Raw genomic sequence first — 22,019 nt, forward strand, 5'->3', positions numbered from 1 at the left:
ATCCCTAGTTACCATGTCTTGGTAGCCCGTCTCCATGTCTGACAGCCCGTCTCCCTGTTACCATGTCTGACAGCCCGTCTCCCAGTTACCATGTCTGACAGCCCGTCTCCCTGTTACCATGTCTGACAGCCCGTCTTCCAGTTACCATGTCTGACAGCCCGTCTCCATGTCTGACAGTCCGTCTCCCAGTTAACATGTCTGACAGTCCGTCTCCCAGTTACCATGTCTGACAGCCCGTCTCCCAGTTACCATGTCTGACAGTCCGTCTCCCAGTTACCATGTCTGACAGCCTGTCTCCATGTCTGACAGCCCGTCTCCCAGTTACCATGTCTGACAGCCCGTCTCCCAGTTACCATGTCTGACAGCACGTCTCCCTGTTACCATGTCTGACAGCCTGTCTCCATGTCTGACAGCTCGTCTCCCTGTTACCATGTCTGACAGCCGTCTCCCTGTTACCATGTCTGACAGCCCGTCTCCCTGTTACCATGTCTGATCCCCAGTTACCCTGTCTGATCCCCAGTTACCCTGTCTGATCCCTCGTTACCCTGTCCGATCCCCAGTTACCCTGTCTGATCCCCAGTTACCCTGTCTGATCCCCAGTTACCCTGTCTGATCCCCAGTTACCCTGTCTGATCCCCAGTTACCCTGTCTGATCCCCAGTTACCCTGTCTGATCCCCCGTTACCCTGTCCGATCCCCAATTATCCTGTCTGATCCCCAGTTACCCTGTCTGATCCCCAGTTACCCTGTCTGATCCCCAGTTACCATATCTGATCCCTCGTTACCATGTCTTGGTAGCCCGTCTCCATGTCTGACAGCCCGTCTCCCTGTTACCATGTCTGACAGCCCGTCTCCCAGTTACCATGTCTGACAGCCCGTCTCCCTGTTACCATGTCTGACAGCCCGTCTCCCAGTTACCATGTCTGACAGCCCGTCTCCATGTCTGACAGTCCGTCTCCCAGTTAACATGTCTGACAGTCCGTCTCCCAGTTACCATGTCTGACAGCCCGTCTCCCAGTTACCATGTCTGACAGTCCGTCTCCCAGTTACCATGTCTGACAGCCTGTCTCCATGTCTGACAGCCCGTCTCCCAGTTACCATGTCTGACAGCCCGTCTCCCAGTTACCATGTCTGACAGCACGTCTCCCTGTTACCATGTCTGACAGCCTGTCTCCATGTCTGACAGCTCGTCTCCCTGTTACCATGTCTGACAGCCGTCTCCCTGTTACCATGTCTGACAGCCCGTCTCCCTGTTACCATGTCTGACAGCCTGTCTCCATGTCTGACAGCCCGTCTCCCAGTTACCATGTCTGATAGTCCGTCTCCCAGTTAACATGTCTGACAGCCCGTCTCCCAGTTACCATGTCTGACAGCCCGTCTCCATGTCTGACAGTCCGTCTCCCAGTTAACATGTCTGACAGCCCGTCTCCATGTCTGACAGTCCGTCTCCCAGTTACCATGTCTGACAGCCCGTCTCCCTGTTACCATGTCTGACAGTCCGTCTCCCTGTTACCATGTCTGACAGCCGTCTCCCTGTTACCATGTCTGACAGCCCGTCTCCTTGTTACCATGTCTGACAGCCCGTCTCCCTGTTATCATGTCTGACAGCCTGTCTCCATGTCTGACAGCCCGTCTCCCAGTTACCATGTCTGACAGCCGTCTCCCAGTTACCATGTCTGACAGCCTGTCTCCATGTCTGACAGCCCGTCTCCCTGTTACCATGTCTGACAGCCCGTCTCCCAGTTACCATGTCTGACAGCCCGTCTCCATGTCTGACAGTCCGTCTCCCAGTTAACATGTCTGACAGCCCGTCTCCATGTCTGACAGTCCGTCTCCCAGTTAACATGTCTGACAGCCCGTCTCCATGTCTGACAGTCCGTCTCCCAGTTAACATGTCTGACAGTCCGTCTCCCAGTTACCATGTCTGACAGCCCGTCTCCCAGTTACCATGTCTGACAGTCCGTCTCCCAGTTACCATGTCTGACAGCCTGTCTCCATGTCTGACAGCCCGTCTCCCAGTTACCATGTCTGACAGCCCGTCTCCCAGTTACCATGTCTGACAGCACGTCTCCCTGTTACCATGTCTGACAGCCTGTCTCCATGTCTGACAGCTCGTCTCCCTGTTACCATGTCTGACAGCCCGTCTCCCTGTTACCATGTCTGACAGCCCGTCTCCATGTCTGACAGTCCGTCTCCCAGTTAACATGTCTGACAGCCCGTCTCCATGTCTGACAGTCCGTCTCCCAGTTAACATGTCTGACAGTCCGTCTCCCAGTTACCATGTCTGACAGCCCGTCTCCCAGTTACCATGTCTGACAGTCCGTCTCCCAGTTACCATGTCTGACAGCCTGTCTCCATGTCTGACAGCCCGTCTCCCAGTTACCATGTCTGACAGCCCGTCTCCCAGTTACCATGTCTGACAGCACGTCTCCCTGTTACCATGTCTGACAGCCTGTCTCCATGTCTGACAGCTCGTCTCCCTGTTACCATGTCTGACAGCCCGTCTCCCTGTTACCATGTCTGACAGCCTGTCTCCATGTCTGACAGCCCGTCTCCCAGTTACCATGTCTGACAGCCCGTCTCCCAGTTACCATGTCTGACAGCCCGTCTCCCTGTTATCATGTCTGACAGCCTGTCTCCATGTCTGACAGCCCGTCTCCCAGTTACCATGTCTGACAGCCCGTCTCCTTGTTACCATGTCTGACAGCCCGTCTCCCTGTTACCATGTCTGACAGCCCGTCTCCCAGTTACCATGTCTGACAGCCCGTCTCCCTGTTACCATGTCTGACAGCCCGTCTCCCAGTTACCATGTCTGACAGCCCGTCTCCCTGTTACCATGTCTGACAGCCCGTCTCCTTGTTACCATGTCTGACAGCCCGTCTCCCAGTTACCATGTCTGACAGCCCGTCTCCCTGTTACCATGTCTGACAGTCCGTCTCCCTGTTACCATGTCTGACAGCCGTCTCCCTGTTACCATGTCTGACAGCCCGTCTCCTTGTTACCATGTCTGACAGCCCGTCTCCCTGTTATCATGTCTGACAGCCTGTGTCAATGTCTGACAGCCCGTCTCCCAGTTACCATGTCTGACAGCCGTCTCCCAGTTACCATGTCTGACAGCCTGTCTCCATGTCTGACAGCCCGTCTCCCTGTTACCATGTCTGACAGCCCGTCTCCCAGTTACCATGTCTGACAGCCCGTCTCCATGTCTGACAGTCCGTCTCCCAGTTAACATGTCTGACAGCCCGTCTCCATGTCTGACAGTCCGTCTCCCAGTTAACATGTCTGACAGCCCGTCTCCATGTCTGACAGTCCGTCTCCCAGTTAACATGTCTGACAGTCCGTCTCCCAGTTACCATGTCTGACAGCCCGTCTCCCAGTTACCATGTCTGACAGTCCTTCTCCCAGTTACCATGTCTGACAGCCTGTCTCCATGTCTGACAGCCCGTCTCCCAGTTACCATGTCTGACAGCCCGTCTCCCAGTTACCATGTCTGACAGCCCGTCTCCCAGTTACCATGTCTGACAGCACGTCTCCCTGTTACCATGTCTGACAGCCTGTCTCCATGTCTGACAGCTCGTCTCCCTGTTACCATGTCTGACAGCCCGTCTCCCTGTTACCATGTCTGACAGCCTGTCTCCATGTCTGACAGCCCGTCTCCCAGTTACCATGTCTGACAGCCCGTCTCCCAGTTACCATGTCTGACAGCCCGTCTCCCTGTTATCATGTCTGATAGCCTGTCTCCATGTCTGACAGCCCGTCTCCCAGTTACCATGTCTGACAGCCCGTCTCCTTGTTACCATGTCTGACAGCCCGTCTCCCTGTTACCATGTCTGACAGCCCGTCTCCCAGTTACCATGTCTGACAGCCCGTCTCCCTGTTACCATGTCTGACAGCCCGTCTCCCAGTTACCATGTCTGACAGCCCGTCTCCCTGTTACCATGTCTGACAGCCGTCTCCCTGTTACCATGTCTGACAGCCCGTCTCCCTGTTACCATGTCTGACAGCCCGTCTCCTTGTTACCATGTCTGACAGCCCGTCTCCCAGTTACCATGTCTGACAGCCCGTCTCCCTGTTACCATGTTTGACAGTCCGTCTCCCTGTTACCATGTCTGACAGCCGTCTCCCTGTTACCATGTCTGACAGCCCGTCTCCCTGTTACCATGTCTGACAGCCTGTCTCCATGTCTGACAGCCCGTCTCCCAGTTACCATGTCTGACAGCCCGTCTCCCAGTTACCATGTCTGACAGCCCGTCTCCCTGTTATCATGTCTGACAGCCTGTCTCCATGTCTGACAGCCCGTCTCCCAGTTACCATGTCTGACAGTCCGTCTCCTTGTTACCATGTCTGACAGCCCGTCTCCCTGTTACCATGTCTGACAGCCCGTCTCCCAGTTACCATGTCTGACAGCCCGTCTCCCTGTTACCATGTCTGACAGCCCGTCTCCCAGTTACCATGTCTGACAGCCCGTCTCCCTGTTACCATGTCTGACAGCCGTCTCCCTGTTACCATGTCTGACAGCCCGTCTCCCTGTTACCATGTCTGACAGCCCGTCTCCTTGTTACCATGTCTGACAGCCCGTCTCCCAGTTACCATGTCTGACAGCCCGTCTCCCTGTTACCATGTCTGACAGTCCGTCTCCCTGTTACCATGTCTGACAGCCGTCTCCCTGTTACCATGTCTGACAGCCCGTCTCCTTGTTACCATGTCTGACAGCCCGTCTCCCTGTTATCATGTCTGACAGCCTGTCTCCATGTCTGACAGCCCGTCTCCCAGTTACCATGTCTGACAGCCGTCTCCCAGTTACCATGTCTGACAGCCTGTCTCCATGTCTGACAGCCCGTCTCCCTGTTACCATGTCTGACAGCCCGTCTCCCTGTTACCATGTCTGACAGCCTGTCTCCATGTCTGACAGCCCGTCTCCCAGTTACCATGTCTGACAGCCCGTCTCCCAGTTACCGTGTCTGACAGCCCGTCTCCCTGTTACCATGTCTGACAGCCCGTCTCCTGTTTACCAACTAGGTTTTCCACCAGTAGTCACTAACAACTTTACATTGTATTTACATGCACTCTTCACATGGCCGTTGTTTGATAGTTTTTTGGGGTTAAATTCGATCTCATGGCAGTTGCTGGCTTGTATGTTGTTCTTATGTGTTTCTGCTTAACGGTTGCACATTTCTGAGCCTAATGAAGACCACCTGAGGTGACAGCACATTTTATAGGAGGGATAAAAAATAAATATCTAAAACTTTACAAGCCAGTTCTGCCTGCCTTACACAGGGATGATAATACACTACACTACACTAGAGTACACTACAGTACACTAGAGTACACTACAGTACAGTACAGTGCACTGGAGTATAGTACAGTACAGTAAAATACGCTAGAATACAGTACACTACACTAAATTACAGTACACTAGAGTACAGTACACTACAGTACAGTACAGTACACTACAGTACAGTACACTACAGTATAGTACAGTACACTAGAGTACATTACAGTACAGTACATTACAGTACACTACATTACAGTACACTACAGTAGAGTACATTACAGTACAGTACATTACAGTACACTACATTACACTACACTACAGTAGAGTACATTACAGTACAGCACACTACAGTACAGTACACTACAGTATAGTACAGTACACTAGAGTGCATTACAGTACATTACAGTATAGTACACTACACTACAGTATAGTACAGTACACTAGAGTACATTACAGTACACTAGAGTACACTACAGTACAGTACAGTGCACTGGAGTATAGTACAGTACAGTAAAATACGCTAGAATACAGTACACTACACTAAATTACAGTACACTAGAGTACAGTACACTATGGTACAGTACAGTAGACTACAGTACAGTACACTACAGTATAGTACAGTACACTAGAGTACATTACAGTACAGTACATTACAGTACACTACATTACAGTACACTAGAGTAGAGTACATTACAGTACAGTACATTACAGTACACTACATTACAGTACACTACAGTAGAGTACATTACAGTACAGCACACTACAGTACAGTACACTACAGTATAGTACAGTACACTAGAGTGCATTACAGTACATTACAGTATAGTACACTACACTACAGTATAGTACAGTACACTAGAGTACATTACAGTACACTACAATACAGTACACTACAGTAGAGTACAGTACAGTACAGTACAGTACACTACATTACAGTACACTACAGTAGAGTACAGTACAGGACACTACATTACAGTACACTACAGTAGAGTAGAGTACAGTACAGTACACTGCAGTATAGTACAGTACACTAGAGTACATTACAGTACACTACATTACAGTACACTACAGTAGAGTAGAGTATAGTACACTACAGTAGAGTACAGTACAGTACAGTACACTACAGTACACTACAGTACACTACATTACAGTACACTACATTACAGTACACTACAGTAGAGTAGAGTACATTACAGTACAGTACAGTACACTACACTGCACTACAGTACATTACAGTACACTACACTACATTACAGTACAGTACAGTACATTACACTACACTACACTACACTACAGTAGAGTACAGTACACTACAGTACAGTACAGTACACTACACTACACTACACTACAGTATCCTTATAGTTCACACTGATAGGTTGTATTGTAAAATTCATACATTCAATAGTATGAAAGCAAATGAATTGATGATGTCAAGTCCGCTAACACGTCATCAGCTATAACTGACTTTTACTGACTGTAACTGACTATAACTGACTGTAACTGACTGTAACTGACTATAACTGACTATAACTGACTGTAACTGACTGTAACTGACTATAACTGACTGTAACTGACTGTAACTGACTATAACTGACTATGACATACTGTAACTGACTGTAACTGACTATGACATACTGTAACTGACTATAACTGACTATGACTGAATATAACTGACTATGACTGACTATAACTGTCTGTGACTGACTATGACATACTGTAACTGACTGTAACTGACTATAACTGACTATGACTGAATATAACTGACTATGACTGACTATAACTGACTGTAACTGACTGTGACTGACTATAACTGACTGTAACTGACTGTAACTGACTATGACATACTGTAACTGACTATAACTGACTATAACTGACTATAACTGACTGTAACTGACTATAACTGACTATGACTGAATATAACTGACTATGACTGACTATAACTGACTATGACTGACTATAACTGTCTGTGACTGACTATAACTGACCGTGACTGACTATGACTGACTATGACTGACTTTAAATGACTAATTGACTGCGACTATGACTGACTGTGACTGCCTGTGACTGCCTGTGACTGCCTGTGACTGACTGTGACTGACTGTGACTGACTGTGACTGCCTGTTGACTGCCTGTGACTGACTGTGACTGACTGTGACTGACTGTGACTGCCTGTGACTGCCTGTGACTGCCTGTGACTGCCTGTTGACTGCCTGTGACTGACTGTGACTGACTGTGACTGACTGTCCAGAACATTTCTAAATCAATATCCACCTTTACCAATATACAATATGATGTTTGTCTCTCTCTGTACCTTCAGCCTGTCCTGTCCACTGATGTGTGTATGTCAGTTAGTATGAGAGGCTGCACTGTCCCCCTGATTCTAGACTACAGTTCTCAGTAAGTCAGGAGGAGACGGCGCGGGCTGTTCTGGGCGCCCTTTTCTAGCCCCCTCTAACCAGGACCAGACTCTCAGGAACCTCTGGGCTATGATCTCATGGTGCATTGCGGGTTCCACACATCGCTGACGCTCCAAACGGATCCGCTCCACTGGCCGACACACAGACGGAGGGATGGAGGGATAGATGGATGGATGGGCCATTTGATGGGTTAGCACTCCGGTCCACACTAGCCAGCCAGCCAGCCAGGGACAGCCACGTTAGTTAAACTGGCCTAAAGCAACAACTGAACTGTCTATTGATAATGAGTTCCAGAACGATGCTGAGAGACTTTCCACTGTAGTCACTCAGAGCACCTAAATAGAGTCAAGCTGACCTGTGTGTCTGTGTGTGTGTGTGTGTGTCTGTGTGTGTGTGTGTGTGTATGTGTGTGCGTTGTCTACTCCCCTGGCCACTAGGTGGAGCAGCAGTCTCAGTACATCCAGGGTTATAAGGTGATGTACCGGACCTCTCCAGAGGGCCAGCAGAGGAGTGACTGGGCTGTGTTTGAGGTGAGAACCCCAGGGGAGGACAGTACTGTGGTGCCCCAGCTCAGGAAGGGAGTCACCTATGAGTTCAAAGTTCGCCCCTTCTTCAACGAGTTCCAGGGAACAGACAGTGAGGTCAAGACGGCCAAGACTCTGGAGGAAGGTGGGTGGACATGTCTCTGTGTGTGTGTGTGTGTGTGTGTGTGTGTGTGTGTGTGTGTGTGTGTGTGTGTGTGTGTGTGTGTGTGTGTGTGTGTGTGTGTGTGTGTGTGTGTGTGTGTGTGTGTGTGTGTGTGTGTGTGTGTGTGTGTGCTTGTCTTTGGAGAACAGCTCTGTGTTTGTGAAGGATTGCCAGTCCATGTGATCAGTGGTAGGGCTCATTAGCACCTGCTGGTCCTAGCAGTTCACCACCAGACCACTCTCTCACTGGACCTATACAGAACCACTCTCTCACTGGACCTATACAGAACCACTCTCTCACTGGACCTATACAGAACCACTCTCTTACTGGACCTATACAGAACCACTCTCTCACTGGACCTATACAGAACCACTCTATCACTGGACCAATACAGGACCACTCTCTCACTGGACCTATACAGAACCACTCTCTCACTGGACCTATACAGAACCACTCTCTCACTGGACCTATACAGAACCACTCTCTCACTGGACCTATACAGAACCACTCTCTCACTGGACCTATACAGAACCACTCTCTCACTGGACCTATACAGAACCACTCTCTCACTGGACCAATACAGGACCACTCTCTCACTGGACCTATACAGAACCACTCTCTCACTGGACCAATACAGAACTACTCTCTCACTGGACCTATACAGAACCAGTGGCAAACAGGCAACCACTTGTAACTAAACAACAAACACTGCCAAACCAAACAACCTGTCCTGTGTCCAGAGTTTGTCTGTGACCTTTGCGACTATGCATGTGTGTGAGAACAACAGCTGTTCCCAGCAGGCGTTGCGTGTAAAGGATCATATTATGTCCTGTGGTGTTTTCTGCGTGTTAGGGCCAGATGTTGTACTGTTTGAAAACGTCCTGTGAAACCCAGAGTTTGATGAACCCAAATACTACGTTCACATCAGTGCTGTGCTAATCAAATCAAATCAAATTGTATTGTTCACATACACGTGATTAGCAGATGTTATTGCGAGTGTGGCGAAAATGCTTGTGCTTTTAGCTCCGGCAGTGCAGTATTATCTACCAAGTAATATCTAACAAATACATTTGATGATATGCTGTGATTGTGGAAATCTTCCGGGGTTTGGGTGCATCCCAGAGAGAAGCATCATGATAGTCATGTGGAATGAATGAGAGAGGAGCTGACTGAAAAAAAGATAGTTTGCCAAAATGTGTGTGTGTGTGTGTGTGTGTGTGTGTGTGTGTGTGTGTGTGTGTGTGTGTGTGTGTGTGTGTGTGTGTGTGTGTGTGTGTGTGTGTGTGTGTGTGTGTGTGTGTGTGTGTGTTTTCATTTCTCCCTGTTGCTTTTGTGGCTAATTTTGTTGCTAATTGTTTTCAGAGTTCAAACACGATGCCCTCACTCCCGTGAGCAGAAATGCCTGATTTCATTACAGTGAATCAGAACGAGATTAAGAGTGTTATGCTGTATGTTGTCATGATTAAATCACTTTAGTTATGCTCATCAGTGTAGAATCAACACCCCCCCCCCCAAGCGTAAACATTGCAATCATCGTTCTCCTTGTTTGAATAAACAGTTATATTCTTTTATTTCCTCAAACACATTCTCTGAACAGAGAAAAACAGTCATTTTAGTACAGACACCTAGTGAATAGAGACTGTCCGTGACTGTTATTTCTACTTCTGTTCTCTTCTGGATAGGATCAATGTATGAGAGCAGTAGAAGTGAGGAGAGAGCAGACAGTGTGTGTTACTGTTGATGGGTGTATTACATTAACATGTGTTGTTGTGTCCGTCTATCTGTCTGTCCCCAGCTCCCAGTGCAGCCCCTCGTGGGGTTACCGTCACAGAGAGCGGGGACAATGGGACCGCCATTGTGGTCTCCTGGCAACAGCCTCCAGAGGAGGAGCAGAATGGGGTGGTCCAGGAGTACAAGGTGAGAACATTGGCAGGGACTCCCAAATTCCCCCTACATACTCTGAGAGTGGTCAGAGGTAGTGTACTGAGGTACAGTAGTGTACTAAGGTAGTGTAGGTAGGGTATATATACTGTAAGAACATTATAGTCTGTAGGGTATATCTACTATAACAACATGTTGGTCTGTAGGGTATATCTACTATAACAACATGTTGGTCTGTAGGGTATATCTACTATAACAACATGTTGGTCTGTAGGGTATATCTACTGTAACAACATGTTGGTCTGTAGGGTATATCTACTGTAACAACATGTTGGTCTGTAGGGTATATCTACTATAACAACATGTTGGTCTGTAGGGTATATCCACTATAACAACATGTTGGTCTGTAGGGTATATCTACTATAACAACATGTTGGTCTGTAGGGTATATCTACTATAACAACATGTTGGTCTGTAGGGTATATCCACTATAACAACATGTTGGTCTGTAGTGTATATCTACTATAACAACATGTTGGTCTGTAGGGTATATCTACTGTAACAACATGTTGGTCTGTAGTGTATATCTACTATAACAACATGTTGGTCTGTAGTGTATATCTACTATAACAACATGTTGGTCTGTAGGGTATATCTACTATAACAACATGTTGGTCTGTAGGGTATATCCACTATAACAACATGTTGGTCTGTAGGGTATATCTACTATAACAACATGTTGGTCTGTAGGGTATATCTACTATAACAACATGTTGGTCTGTAGGGTATATCTACTATAACAACATGTTGGTCTGTAGGGTATATCTACTGTAACAACATGTTAGTCTGTAGGGTATATCTACTATAACAACATGTAAATATTTGTAGCACAGAGAGACAAAGGAGAGACAGACTGTAATGTTATGATACATAGGTAGAGGTTATCTTCTTCCTTTGTGCCTTGTGATCTCAGGGGTGGAAGAGACAGTAGGATGTTACTGTTTGTTGGCGGGTGGAAATGGTTGTGAAACAGTGTCATCTTGTGGACTAGATAGATGTATGCAATGTCCGAGTTGTCCTAGAAGGCTCTCTCTGTTCCTTAGTGCAGGGGAATTCAACTCTTACCCTACGAGGTCCAGAGCCTGCTGGTTTTCTGTTCTACCTGATAATTAATTGCACCCAACTGGCTTCCCAGGTCTAAATCAGTCCCTTATTAGAGGTGAAGAATGGGGGGGGGAGGCCACTGGGCACAGATGTCATTTCAACGTCTATTCCAGATTGATTCAACATAATTTCATTGAAATGACGTGGAAACAACATTGAGTCAACCAGTGAGTGCCCAAGTGGGTGGCTTCGAGGTCCAGGTTTGAATTTGAGGGCCTTAGTGGATTATTATTATTCACTAGTAGGCTGCTCAAGGTCTAGACTACCTGATGTATTATCTATACAGCCATACATTATAGCCATACATTATAGCCATACATTATAGCCATACATTATAGCCATACATTATAGCCATACATTATAGCCATACATTATAGCCATACATTATAACCATACATTATAGCCATACATTATAGCCATACATTATAGCCATACGTTATAGCCATACATTATAGCCATACATTATAGCCATAAATTATACCCATGTATTGTATCCATACATTATAGCCATACATTTTATCCATACATTATAGACATACATTCTAACCATGCAATATATCCATACAGTATAGCCATAAAATGTATTCATACATTATATCCATACATTGTATCCATACATTATATCAGCCATGCATTATTCCCAATCATTATATCCTTACATTATATCCATACATTGTATACATACATCAAAGCCCTACATTATAGCCATACATTATATCCTTGCATTATATCCATATATTGGATTCATACATTATGTCAATCATTATAGCCCTATATTATAGCCATACATTATATCCATACATTGTATCCATTATATACATACATTATAGCTATACATTGTATCCCTACATTGTATCCTTACATTATATCCATACATTGGATCCTCTCCTCCACACACCCTCTCCTCTCTGACCTCTCCTCCACACCTTCCTCTCTCTGACCTCTCCTCCATACACCCTCCTCTCTATGACCTCTCCTCAACACACCCTCTTCTCTCTGACCTCTCCTCCACACACCCTCCTCTCTATGACCTCTCCTCCACACACCCTCCTCTCTATGACCTCTCCTCCACACACCCTCCTCTCTATGACCTCTCCTCCACACACCCTCCTCTCTATGACCTCTCCTCCATACACCCTCCTCTCTCTGCCCTCTCCTCCATACACCCTCCTATCTATGACCTCTCCTCCACACACCCTCCTCTCTATGACCTCTCCTCCAAACACCCTCCTCTCTATGACCTCTCCTCCACACACCCTCCTCTCTCTGACCTCTCCTCCACACACCCTCCTCTCTATGACCTCTCCTCCACACACCCTCCTCTCTATGACCTCCCCTCCACACCCTCCTCTCTATGACCTCTCCTCCACACCCTCCTCTCTATGACCTCTCCTCCATACACCCTCCTCTCTATGACCTCTCCTCCACACCCTCCTCTCTATGACCTCTCATCCACACCCTCCTCTCTATGACCTCTCCTCCATACACCCTCCTCTCTATGACCTCTCCTCCACACCCTCCTCTCTATGACCTCTCCTCCATACACCCTCCTCTCTCTGACCTCTCCTCCACACACCCTCCTCTCTATGACCTCTCCTCCACACCCTCCTCTCTATGACCTCTCCTCCATACACCCTCCTCTCTATGACCTCTCCTCCACACCCTCCTCTCTATGACCTCTCATCCACACACCCTCCTCTCTATGACCTCTCCTCCACACCCTCCTCTCTATGACCTCTCCTCCACACCCTCCTCTCTATGACCTCTCCTCCACACACCCTCCTCTCTATGACCTCTCCTCCACACACCCTCCTCTCTATGACCTCTCCTCCACACCCTCCTCTCTATGACCTCTCCTCCACACCCTCCTCTCTATGACCTCTCCTCCACACCCTCTTCTCTCTGACCTCTCCTCCACACACCCTCCTCTCTATGACCTCTCCTCCACACACCCTCCTCTCTATGACCTCTCCTCCACACACCCTCCTCTCTATGACCTCTCCTCCACACACCCTCCTCTCTATGACCTCTCCTCCATACACCCTCCTCTCTCTGCCCTCTCCTCCATACACCCTCCTATCTATGACCTCTCCTCCACACACCCTCCTCTCTATTACCTCTCCTCCACACACCCTCCTCTCTATGACCTCTCCTCCACACACCCTCCTCTCTCTGACCTCTCCTCCACACACCCTCCTCTCTATGACCTCTCCTCCACACCCTCCTCTCTATGACCTCTCCTCCACACACCCTCCTCTCTCTGACCTCTCCTCCTCTCTATGACCTCTCCTCCACACCCTCCTCTCTATGACCTCTCCTCCACACCCTCCTCTCTATGACCTCTCCTCCACACCCTCCTCTCTATGACCTCTCCTCCATACACCCTCCTCTCTATGACCTCTCCTCCACACCCTCCTCTCTATGACCTCTCCTCCACACCCTCCTCTCTATGACCTCTCCTCCATACACCCTCCTCTCTCTGACCTCTCCTCCACACACCCTCCTCTCTATGACCTCTCCTCCACACCCTCCTCTCTATGACCTCTCCTCCACACATCCTCCTCTCTATGACCTCTCCTCCACACACCCTCCTCTCTATGACCTCTCCTCCACACACCCTCCTCTCTATGACCTCCCCTCCACACCCTCCTCTCTATGACCTCTCCTCCACACCCTCCTCTCTATGACCTCTCCTCCACACACCCTCCTCTCTCTGACCTCTCCTCCTCTCTATGACCTCTCATCCACACACCCTCCTCTCTATGACCTCCCCTCCACACCCTCCTCTCTATGACCTCTCCTCCATACACCCTCCTCTCTATGACCTCTCCTCCACACACCCTCCTCTCTCTGACCTCTCCTCCTCTCTATGACCTCTCATCCACACACCCTCCTCTCTATGACCTCTCCTCCACACCCTCCTCTCTATGACCTCTCCTCCACACACCCTCCTCTCTCTGACCTCTCCTTCTCTCTATGACCTCTCCTCCACACCCTCCTCTCTATGACCTCTCCTCCACACCCTCCTCTCTATGACCTCTCCTCCACACCCTCCTCTCTATGACCTCTCCTCCATACACCCTCCTCTCTATGACCTCTCCTCCACACCCTCCTCTCTATGACCTCTCATCCACACACCCTCCTCTCTATGACCTCTGCTCCACATCCTCCTCTCTATGACCTCTCCTCCACACATCCTCCTCTCTATGACCTCTCCTCCACACACCCTCCTCTCTATGACCTCTCCTCCACACACCCTCCTCTCTATGACCTCCCCTCCACACCCTCCTCTCTATGACCTCTCCTCCACACCCTCCTCTCTATGACCTCTCCTCCACACCCTCCTCTCTATGACCTCTCCTCCATACACCCTCCTCTCTATGACCTCTCCTCCACACCCTCCTCTCTATGACCTCTCCTCCACACCCTCCTCTCTATGACCTCTCCTCCATACACCCTCCTCTCTCTGACCTCTCCTCCACACACCCTCCTCTCTATGACCTCTCCTCCACACCCTCCTCTCTATGACCTCTCCTCCACACATCCTCCTCTCTATGACCTCTCCTCCACACACCCTCCTCTCTATGACCTCTCCTCCACACACCCTCCTCTCTATGACCTCCCCTCCACACCCTCCTCTCTATGACCTCTCCTCCACACCCTCCTCTCTATGACCTCTCCTCCACACCCTCCTCTCTATGACCTCTCCTCCACACCCTCCTCTCTATGACCTCTCCTCCATACACCCTCCTCTCTATGACCTCTCCTCCACACCCTCCTCTCTATGACCTCTCCTCCATACACCCTCCTCTCTCTGACCTCTCCTCCACACACCCTCCTCTCTATGACCTCTCCTCCACACCCTCCTCTCTATGACCTCTCCTCCATACACCCTCCTCTCTATGACCTCTCCTCCACACACCCTCCTCTCTCTGACCTCTCCTCCTCTCTATGACCTCTCCTCCACACCCTTCTCTCTATGACCTCTCCTTCACACCCTCCTCTCTATGACCTCTCCTCCACACCCTCCTCTCTATGACCTCTCCTCCACACCCTCCTCTCTATGACCTCTCCTCCATACACCCTCCTCTCTATGACCTCTCCTCCATACACCCTCCTCTCTATGACCTCTCCTCCACACCCTCCTCTCTATGACCTCTCCTCCATACACCCTCCTCTCTCTGACCTCTCCTCCACACACCCTCCTCTCTATGACCTCTCCTCCACACACCCTCCTCTCTCTGACCTCTCCTCCACACACCCTCCTCTCTATGACCTCTCCTCCACACCCTCCTCTCTATGACCTCTCCTCCACACACCCTCCTCTCTATGACCTCTCCTCCACACACCCTCCTCTCTATGACCTCTCCTCCACACCCTCCTCTCTATGACCTCTCCTCCATACACCCTCCTCTCTATGACCTCTCCTCCACACCCTCCTCTCTATGACCTCTCCTCCATACACCCTCCTCTCTCTGACCTCTCCTCCACACACCCTCCTCTCTATGACCTCTCCTCCACACCCTCCTCTCTATGACCTCTCCTCCACACATCCTCCTCTCTATGACCTCTCCTCCACACACCCTCCTCTCTATGACCTCTCCTCCACACACCCTCCTCTCTATGACCTCCCCTCCACACCCTCCTCTCTATGACCTCTCCTCCACACCCTCCTCTCTATGACCTCTCCTCCACACCCTCCTCTCTATGACCTCTCCTCCATACACCCTCCTCTCTATGACCTCTCCTCCACACCCTCCTCTCTATGACCTCTCCTCCACACACCCTCCTCTCTATGACCTCTCCTCCACACCCTCCTCTCTATGACCTCTCCTCCACACCCTCCTCTCTATGACCTCTCCTCCCACACACCCTCCTCTCTCTGACCTCTCCTCCACACACCCTCCTCTCTATGACCTCTCCTCCACACCCTCCTCTCTATGACCTCTCCTCCACACACCCTCCTCTCTATGACCTCTCCTCCACACCCTCCTCTCTATGACCTCTCCTCCATACACCCTCCTCTCTCTGACCTCTCCTCCACACACCCTCCTCTCTATGACCTCTCCTCCACACCCTCCTCTCTATGACCTCTCCTCCACACATCCTCCTCTCTATGACCTCTCCTCCACACACCCTCCTCTCTATGACCTCTCCTCCACACACCCTCCTCTCTATGACCTCCCCTCCACACCCTCCTCTCTATGACCTCTCCTCCACACCCTCCTCTCTATGACCTCTCCTCCACACCCTCCTCTCTATGACCTCTCCTCCATACACCCTCCTCTCTATGACCTCTCCTCCACACCCTCCTCTCTATGACCTCTCTTCCACACACCCTCCTCTCTATGACCTCTCCTCCACACCCTCCTCTCTATGACCTCTCCTCCACACCCTCCTCTCTATGACCTCTCCTCCCACACACCCTCCTCTCTCTGACCTCTCCTCCACACACCCTCCTCTCTATGACCTCTCCTCCACACCCTCCTCTCTATGACCTCTCCTCCACACACCCTCCTCTCTATGACCTCTCCTCCACACACCCTCCTCTCTATGACCTCTCCTCCACACCCTCCTCTCTATGACCTCTCCTCCATACACCCTCCTCTCTATGACCTCTCCTCCACACCCTCCTCTCTATGACCTCTCCTCCATACACCCTCCTCTCTCTGACCTCTCCTCCACACACCCTCCTCTCTATGACCTCTCCTCCACACCCTCCTCTCTATGACCTCTCCTCCACACATCCTCCTCTCTATGACCTCTCCTCCACACATCCTCCTCTCTATGACCTCTCCTCCATACACCCTCCTCTCTCTGCCCTCTCCTCCACACCCTCCTCTCTATGACCTCTCCTCCATACACCCTCCTCTCTATGACCTCTCCTCCACACACCCTCCTCTCTATGACCTCTCCTCCACACATCCTCCTCTCTATGACCTCTCCTCCACACACCCTCCTCTCTATGACCTCTCCTCCACACACCCTCCTCTCTATGACCTCTCCTCCACACATCCTCCTCTCTATGACCTCTCCTCCACACATCCTCCTCTCTATGACCTCTCCTCCACACACCCTCCTCTCTATGACCTCTCCTCCACACATCCTCCTCTCTATGACCTCTCCTCCACACACCCTCCTCTCTATGACCTCTCCTCCACACACCCTCCTCTCTCTGCCCTCTCCTCCACACACCCTCCTCTCTCTGCCCTCTCCTCCACACACCCTCCTCTCTCTGCCCTCTCCTCCACACACCCTCCTCTCTCTGACCTCTCCTCCACACACCCTCCTCTCTATGACCTCTCCTCCACACACCCTCCTCTCTCTGCCCTCTCCTCCACACACCCTCCTCTCTCTGCCCTCTCCTCCACACACCCTACTCTCTGTGTCCACACATAAGTATGCTTTTTATTGCCCCCTCTCTGCGGCCAGCACACTCCTCATATAACATGCTGTGTGAGTACGGCCATTTTAATTGGAAAGGTTTTTTTTGTCACAGGGAATATAGTTTAGTGATGGAAGGGGAGATACAGCACAGTCTGTTTAAAAGTTAAGCCACTGTTCATTTTCCAGGTAAATGTTTTCTGCCGATACGGTTTAGAGTAATTTCACGGTTGTTAAATCCGACGCGAGGAGCGTTCCTCGGTCATTACTGCGTCTCATCCCTAGCGGCGCTTCTTCCAACCGCAATTCCTCAAACAGACACACAGGCTTCTGGGGCTTTCCAATACTTCAACACACACACACACGGGTCTGTGTGTGAGGGTTGTTATCTTATGGGGGGGGGGGGGGGGGGGGGGGTGTGTTGGGGTTAGCCAGGTTCAGGATGTTTGGGTTAGCCAGGTTCAGGATGATTGGGTTAGACAGGTTAAAGATGTTGGGGTTAGCCAGGTTCAGGATGTTAGGGTTAGTCAGGTTAAAGATGTTGGGGTTAGCCAGGTTAAAGATGTTAGGGTTAGTCAGGTTAAAGATGTTGGGGTTAGCCAGGTTAAAGATGTTGGGGTTAGCCAGGTTCAGGATGTTGGGGTTAGCCAGGTTAAAGATGTTAAGGTTAGTCAGGTTAAAGATGTTGGGGTTAGCCAGGTTAAAGATGTTAGGGTTAGCCAGTTTAAAGATGTTGGGGTTAGACAGGTTAAAGATGTTGGGGTTAGCCAGGTTAAAGATGTTGGGGTTAGCCAGGTTAAAGATGTTGGGGTTAGCCAGGTTAAAGATGTTGGGGTTAGACAGGTTAAAGATGTTGGGGTTAGACAGGTTAAAGATGTTGGGGTTAGCCAGGTTCAGCATGTTGGGGTTAGCCAGGTTAAAGATGTTAGGGTTAGCCAGGTTAAAGATGTTGGGGTTAGCCAGGTTCAGGATGTTGTGGTTAGCCAGGTTAAAGATGTTGGGGTTAGCCAGGTTAAAGATGTTTGGGTTAGACAGGTTCAGGATGTTGGGGTTAGCCAGGTTCAGGATGTTGTGGTTAGCCAGGTTAAAGATGTTGGGGTTAGCCAGGTTCAGAATGTTGGGGTTAGACAGGTTAAAGATGTTGAGGTTAGACCGGTTCAGGATGTTGGGGTTAGACAGGTTAAAGATGTTGGGGTTAGACAGGTTCAGAATGTTGGGGTTAGACAGGTTAAAGATGTTTGGGTTAGCCAGGTTAAAGATGTTGGGGTTAGCCAGGTTCAGAATGTTGGGGTTAGACAGGTTAAAGATGTTTGGGTTAGCCAGGTTAAAGATGTTAAGGTTAGCCAGGTTCAGGATGTTAGGGTTAGCCAGGTTCAAGATGTTGGGGTTAGACAGGTTCAGGATGTTGGGGTTAGACAGGTTAAAGATGTTGGGGTTAGCCAGGTTAAAGATGTTGGGGTTAGCCAGGTTCAAGATGTTGGGGTTAGACAGGTTCAGGATGTTGGGGTTAGCCAGGGTAAAGGTGTTGGGGTTAGCCAGGTTCAGGATGTTGGGGTTAGCCAGGTTCAGGATGTTGGGGTTAGCCATTTTAAAGATGTTAAGGTTAGCCAGGTTCAGGATGTTAGGGTTAGCCAGGTTCAAGATGTTGGGGTTAGACAGGTTCAGGATGTTGGGGTTAGACAGGTTAAAGATGTTGGGGTTAGCCAGGTTCAGAATGTTGGGGTTAGACAGGTTAAAGATGTTGGGGTTAGCCAGGTTCAAGATGTTGGGGTTAGCCAGGTTCAAGATGTTGGGGTTAGACAGGTTCAGGATGTTGGGGTTAGACTGGTTAAATATGTTGGGGTTAGCCAGGTTAAAGATGTTGAGGTTAGACCGGTTCAGGATGTTGGGGTTAGCCAGGTTCAGGATGTTGTGGTTAGCCAGGTTAAGGATGTTGGGGTTAGACAGGTTCAGGATGTTGGGGTTAGACAGGTTAAAGATGTTGGGGTTAGACAGGTTCAGGATGTTGGGGTTAGACAGGTTAAAGATGTTGGGGTTAGACAGGTTCAGGATGTTGGGGTTAGACAGGTTAAAGATGTTGGGGTTAGACAGGTTAAAGATGTTGGGGTTAGCCAGGTTCAGGATGTTGGGGTTAGACAGGTTAAAGATGTTAGGGTTAGTCAGGTTAAAGATGTTGGGGTTAGCCAGGTTCAGGATGTTGGGGTTAGACAGGTTAAAGATGTTAGGGTTAGTCAGGTTAAAGATGTTGGGGTTAGACAGGTTAAAGATGTTGGGGTTAGCCAGGTTCAGGATGTTAGGGTTAGCCAGGTTAAAGATGTTAGGGTTAGCCAGGTTAAAGATGTTGGGGTTAGCCAGGTTAAAGATGTTGGGGTTAGCCAGGTTCAGGATGTTGGGGTTAGACAGGTTAAAGATGTTGGGGTTAGCCAGGTTAAAGATGTTGGGGTTAGCCAGGTTAAAGATGTTGGGGTTAGCCAGGTTAAAGATGTTAGGGTTAGCCAGGTTCAGTATGTTGGGGTTAGCCAGGTTAAAGATGTTGGGGTTAGCCAGGTTCAGGATGTTAGGGTTAGCCAGGTTAAAGATGTTAGGGTTAGCCAGGTTAAAGATGTTGGGGTTAGACCGGTTAAAGATGTTGGGGTTAGCCAGGTTAAAGATGTTAGGGTTAGACAGGTTCAGGATGTTGGGGTTAGACAGGTTAAAGATGTTGGGGTTAGGCAGGTTAAAGATGTTGGGGTTAGCCAGGTTAAAGATGTTGGGGTTAGCCAGGTTAAAGATGTTAGGGTTAGCCAGGTTAAAGATGTTGGGGTTAGACCGGTTAAAGATGTTGGGGTTAGCCAGGTTAAAGATGTTAGGGTTAGCCAGGTTAAAGATGTTGGGGTTAGACCGGTTAAAGATGTTGGGGTTAGCCAGGTTAAAGATGTTGGGGTTAGCCAGGTTCAGGATGTTGGGGTTAGCCAGGTTAAAGATGTTAGGGTTAGACAGGTTCAGGATGTTAGGGTTAGCCAGGTTCAGCATGTTGGGGTTAGCCAGGTTAAAGATGTTGGGGTTAGCCAGGTTCAGCATGTTGGGGTTAGCCAGGTTAAAGATGTTGGGGTTAGCCAGGTTCAGCATGTTGGGGTTAGCCAGGTTCAGGATGTTGGGGTTAGCCAGGTTAAAAATGTTAGGGTTAGCCAGGTTCAGCATGTTGGGGTTAGCCAGGTTCAGGATGTTGGGGTTAGCCAGGTTAAAGATGTTGGGGTTAGCCAGGTTAAAGATGTTGGGGTTAGCCAGGTTAAAGATGTTGGGGTTAGCCAGGTTAAAGATGTTGGGGTTAGCCAGGTTAAAGATGTTGGTGTTAGCCAGGTTAAAGATGTTGGGGTTAGTCAGGTTCAGGATGTTGGGGTTAGCCAGGTTAAAGATGTTGGGGTTAGCCAGGTTCAGGATGTTGGGGTTAGCCAGGTTCAGGATGTTGGGGTTAGCCAGGTTAAAGATGTTGGGGTTAGCCAGGTTAAAGATGTTGGGGTTAGCCAGGTTCAAGATGTTGGGGTTAGCCACCCTCACGCTGAGCCCTGGATTGAGTTAGCCTGAGAAAGCCCTGGGTTGAGTAGCCTTTGAGAGCCCTGGGTTGAGTTAACATGAGAGAGCCCTGGGTTGAGTTAACCTGAGAGAGCCCTGGTTGGGTTAGCCTGAGAGAGCCCTGGTTGGGTTAGCCTGAGAGAGCCCTGGGTTGAGTTAACCTGAGAGTGCCCTGGGTTGAGTTAACCTGAGAGAGCCCTGGGTTGAGTTAACCTGAGAGAGCCCTGGTTGGGTTAGCCTGAGAGAGCCCTGGGTTGAGTTAACCTGAGAGAGCCCTGGGTTGAGTTAACCTGAGAGAGCCCTGGGTTGAGTTAGCCTGAGAGAGCCCTCTCTCCTCCCTGTGAGTGGCTGCCAGCCCTGAGCTGCTGCTGCAGTAGGATTATGGAGGTGATTACTAATCCACACTTTGTTTTTCATGGGGTTAGGGTTCACTCACTCAGGCAGGGGGTAATGCCTACCACAGATGATACTGACTCTGTGTGGAACGCACCCCCAAAAAACAGAAAAATGTGTCCCAGTGTTTTTATATGTGGAATACTAGGGTGAAATAGTTCAATCTGCACTGTGTGCTGAAATGTTGCGTTAGCATCAACCAGCAATTTGTCATACTTGTCACACCACCATCAGAACACAGTTATAGGGTCTTCTCTCTCTCTCTGT

At 49.5% G+C, this 22,019-nt stretch overlaps 1 protein-coding gene across 6 annotated transcripts in view; it reads left to right on the forward strand.

The window, feature by feature from the left end:
• LOC129832536 (roundabout homolog 1-like) overlaps nucleotides 1–22,019 on the forward strand; it is a 448,098-nt gene that overhangs the window by 361,431 nt on the left and 64,648 nt on the right. For all 6 annotated transcript variants that reach the window (XM_055896657.1, XM_055896660.1, XM_055896656.1 and 3 more), the window contains 2 exons: nucleotides 8,129–8,360; nucleotides 10,174–10,295. In XM_055896657.1, coding sequence (XP_055752632.1) covers nucleotides 8,129–8,360; nucleotides 10,174–10,295 — 354 coding nt within the window. The remainder of the gene's footprint in view (nucleotides 1–8,128; nucleotides 8,361–10,173; nucleotides 10,296–22,019) is intronic.

Source organism: Salvelinus fontinalis, chromosome 33 (assembly GCF_029448725.1).
Source record: "Salvelinus fontinalis isolate EN_2023a chromosome 33, ASM2944872v1, whole genome shotgun sequence".
In the NCBI taxonomy this organism is placed as follows: Eukaryota; Metazoa; Chordata; class Actinopteri; order Salmoniformes; family Salmonidae; genus Salvelinus; species Salvelinus fontinalis.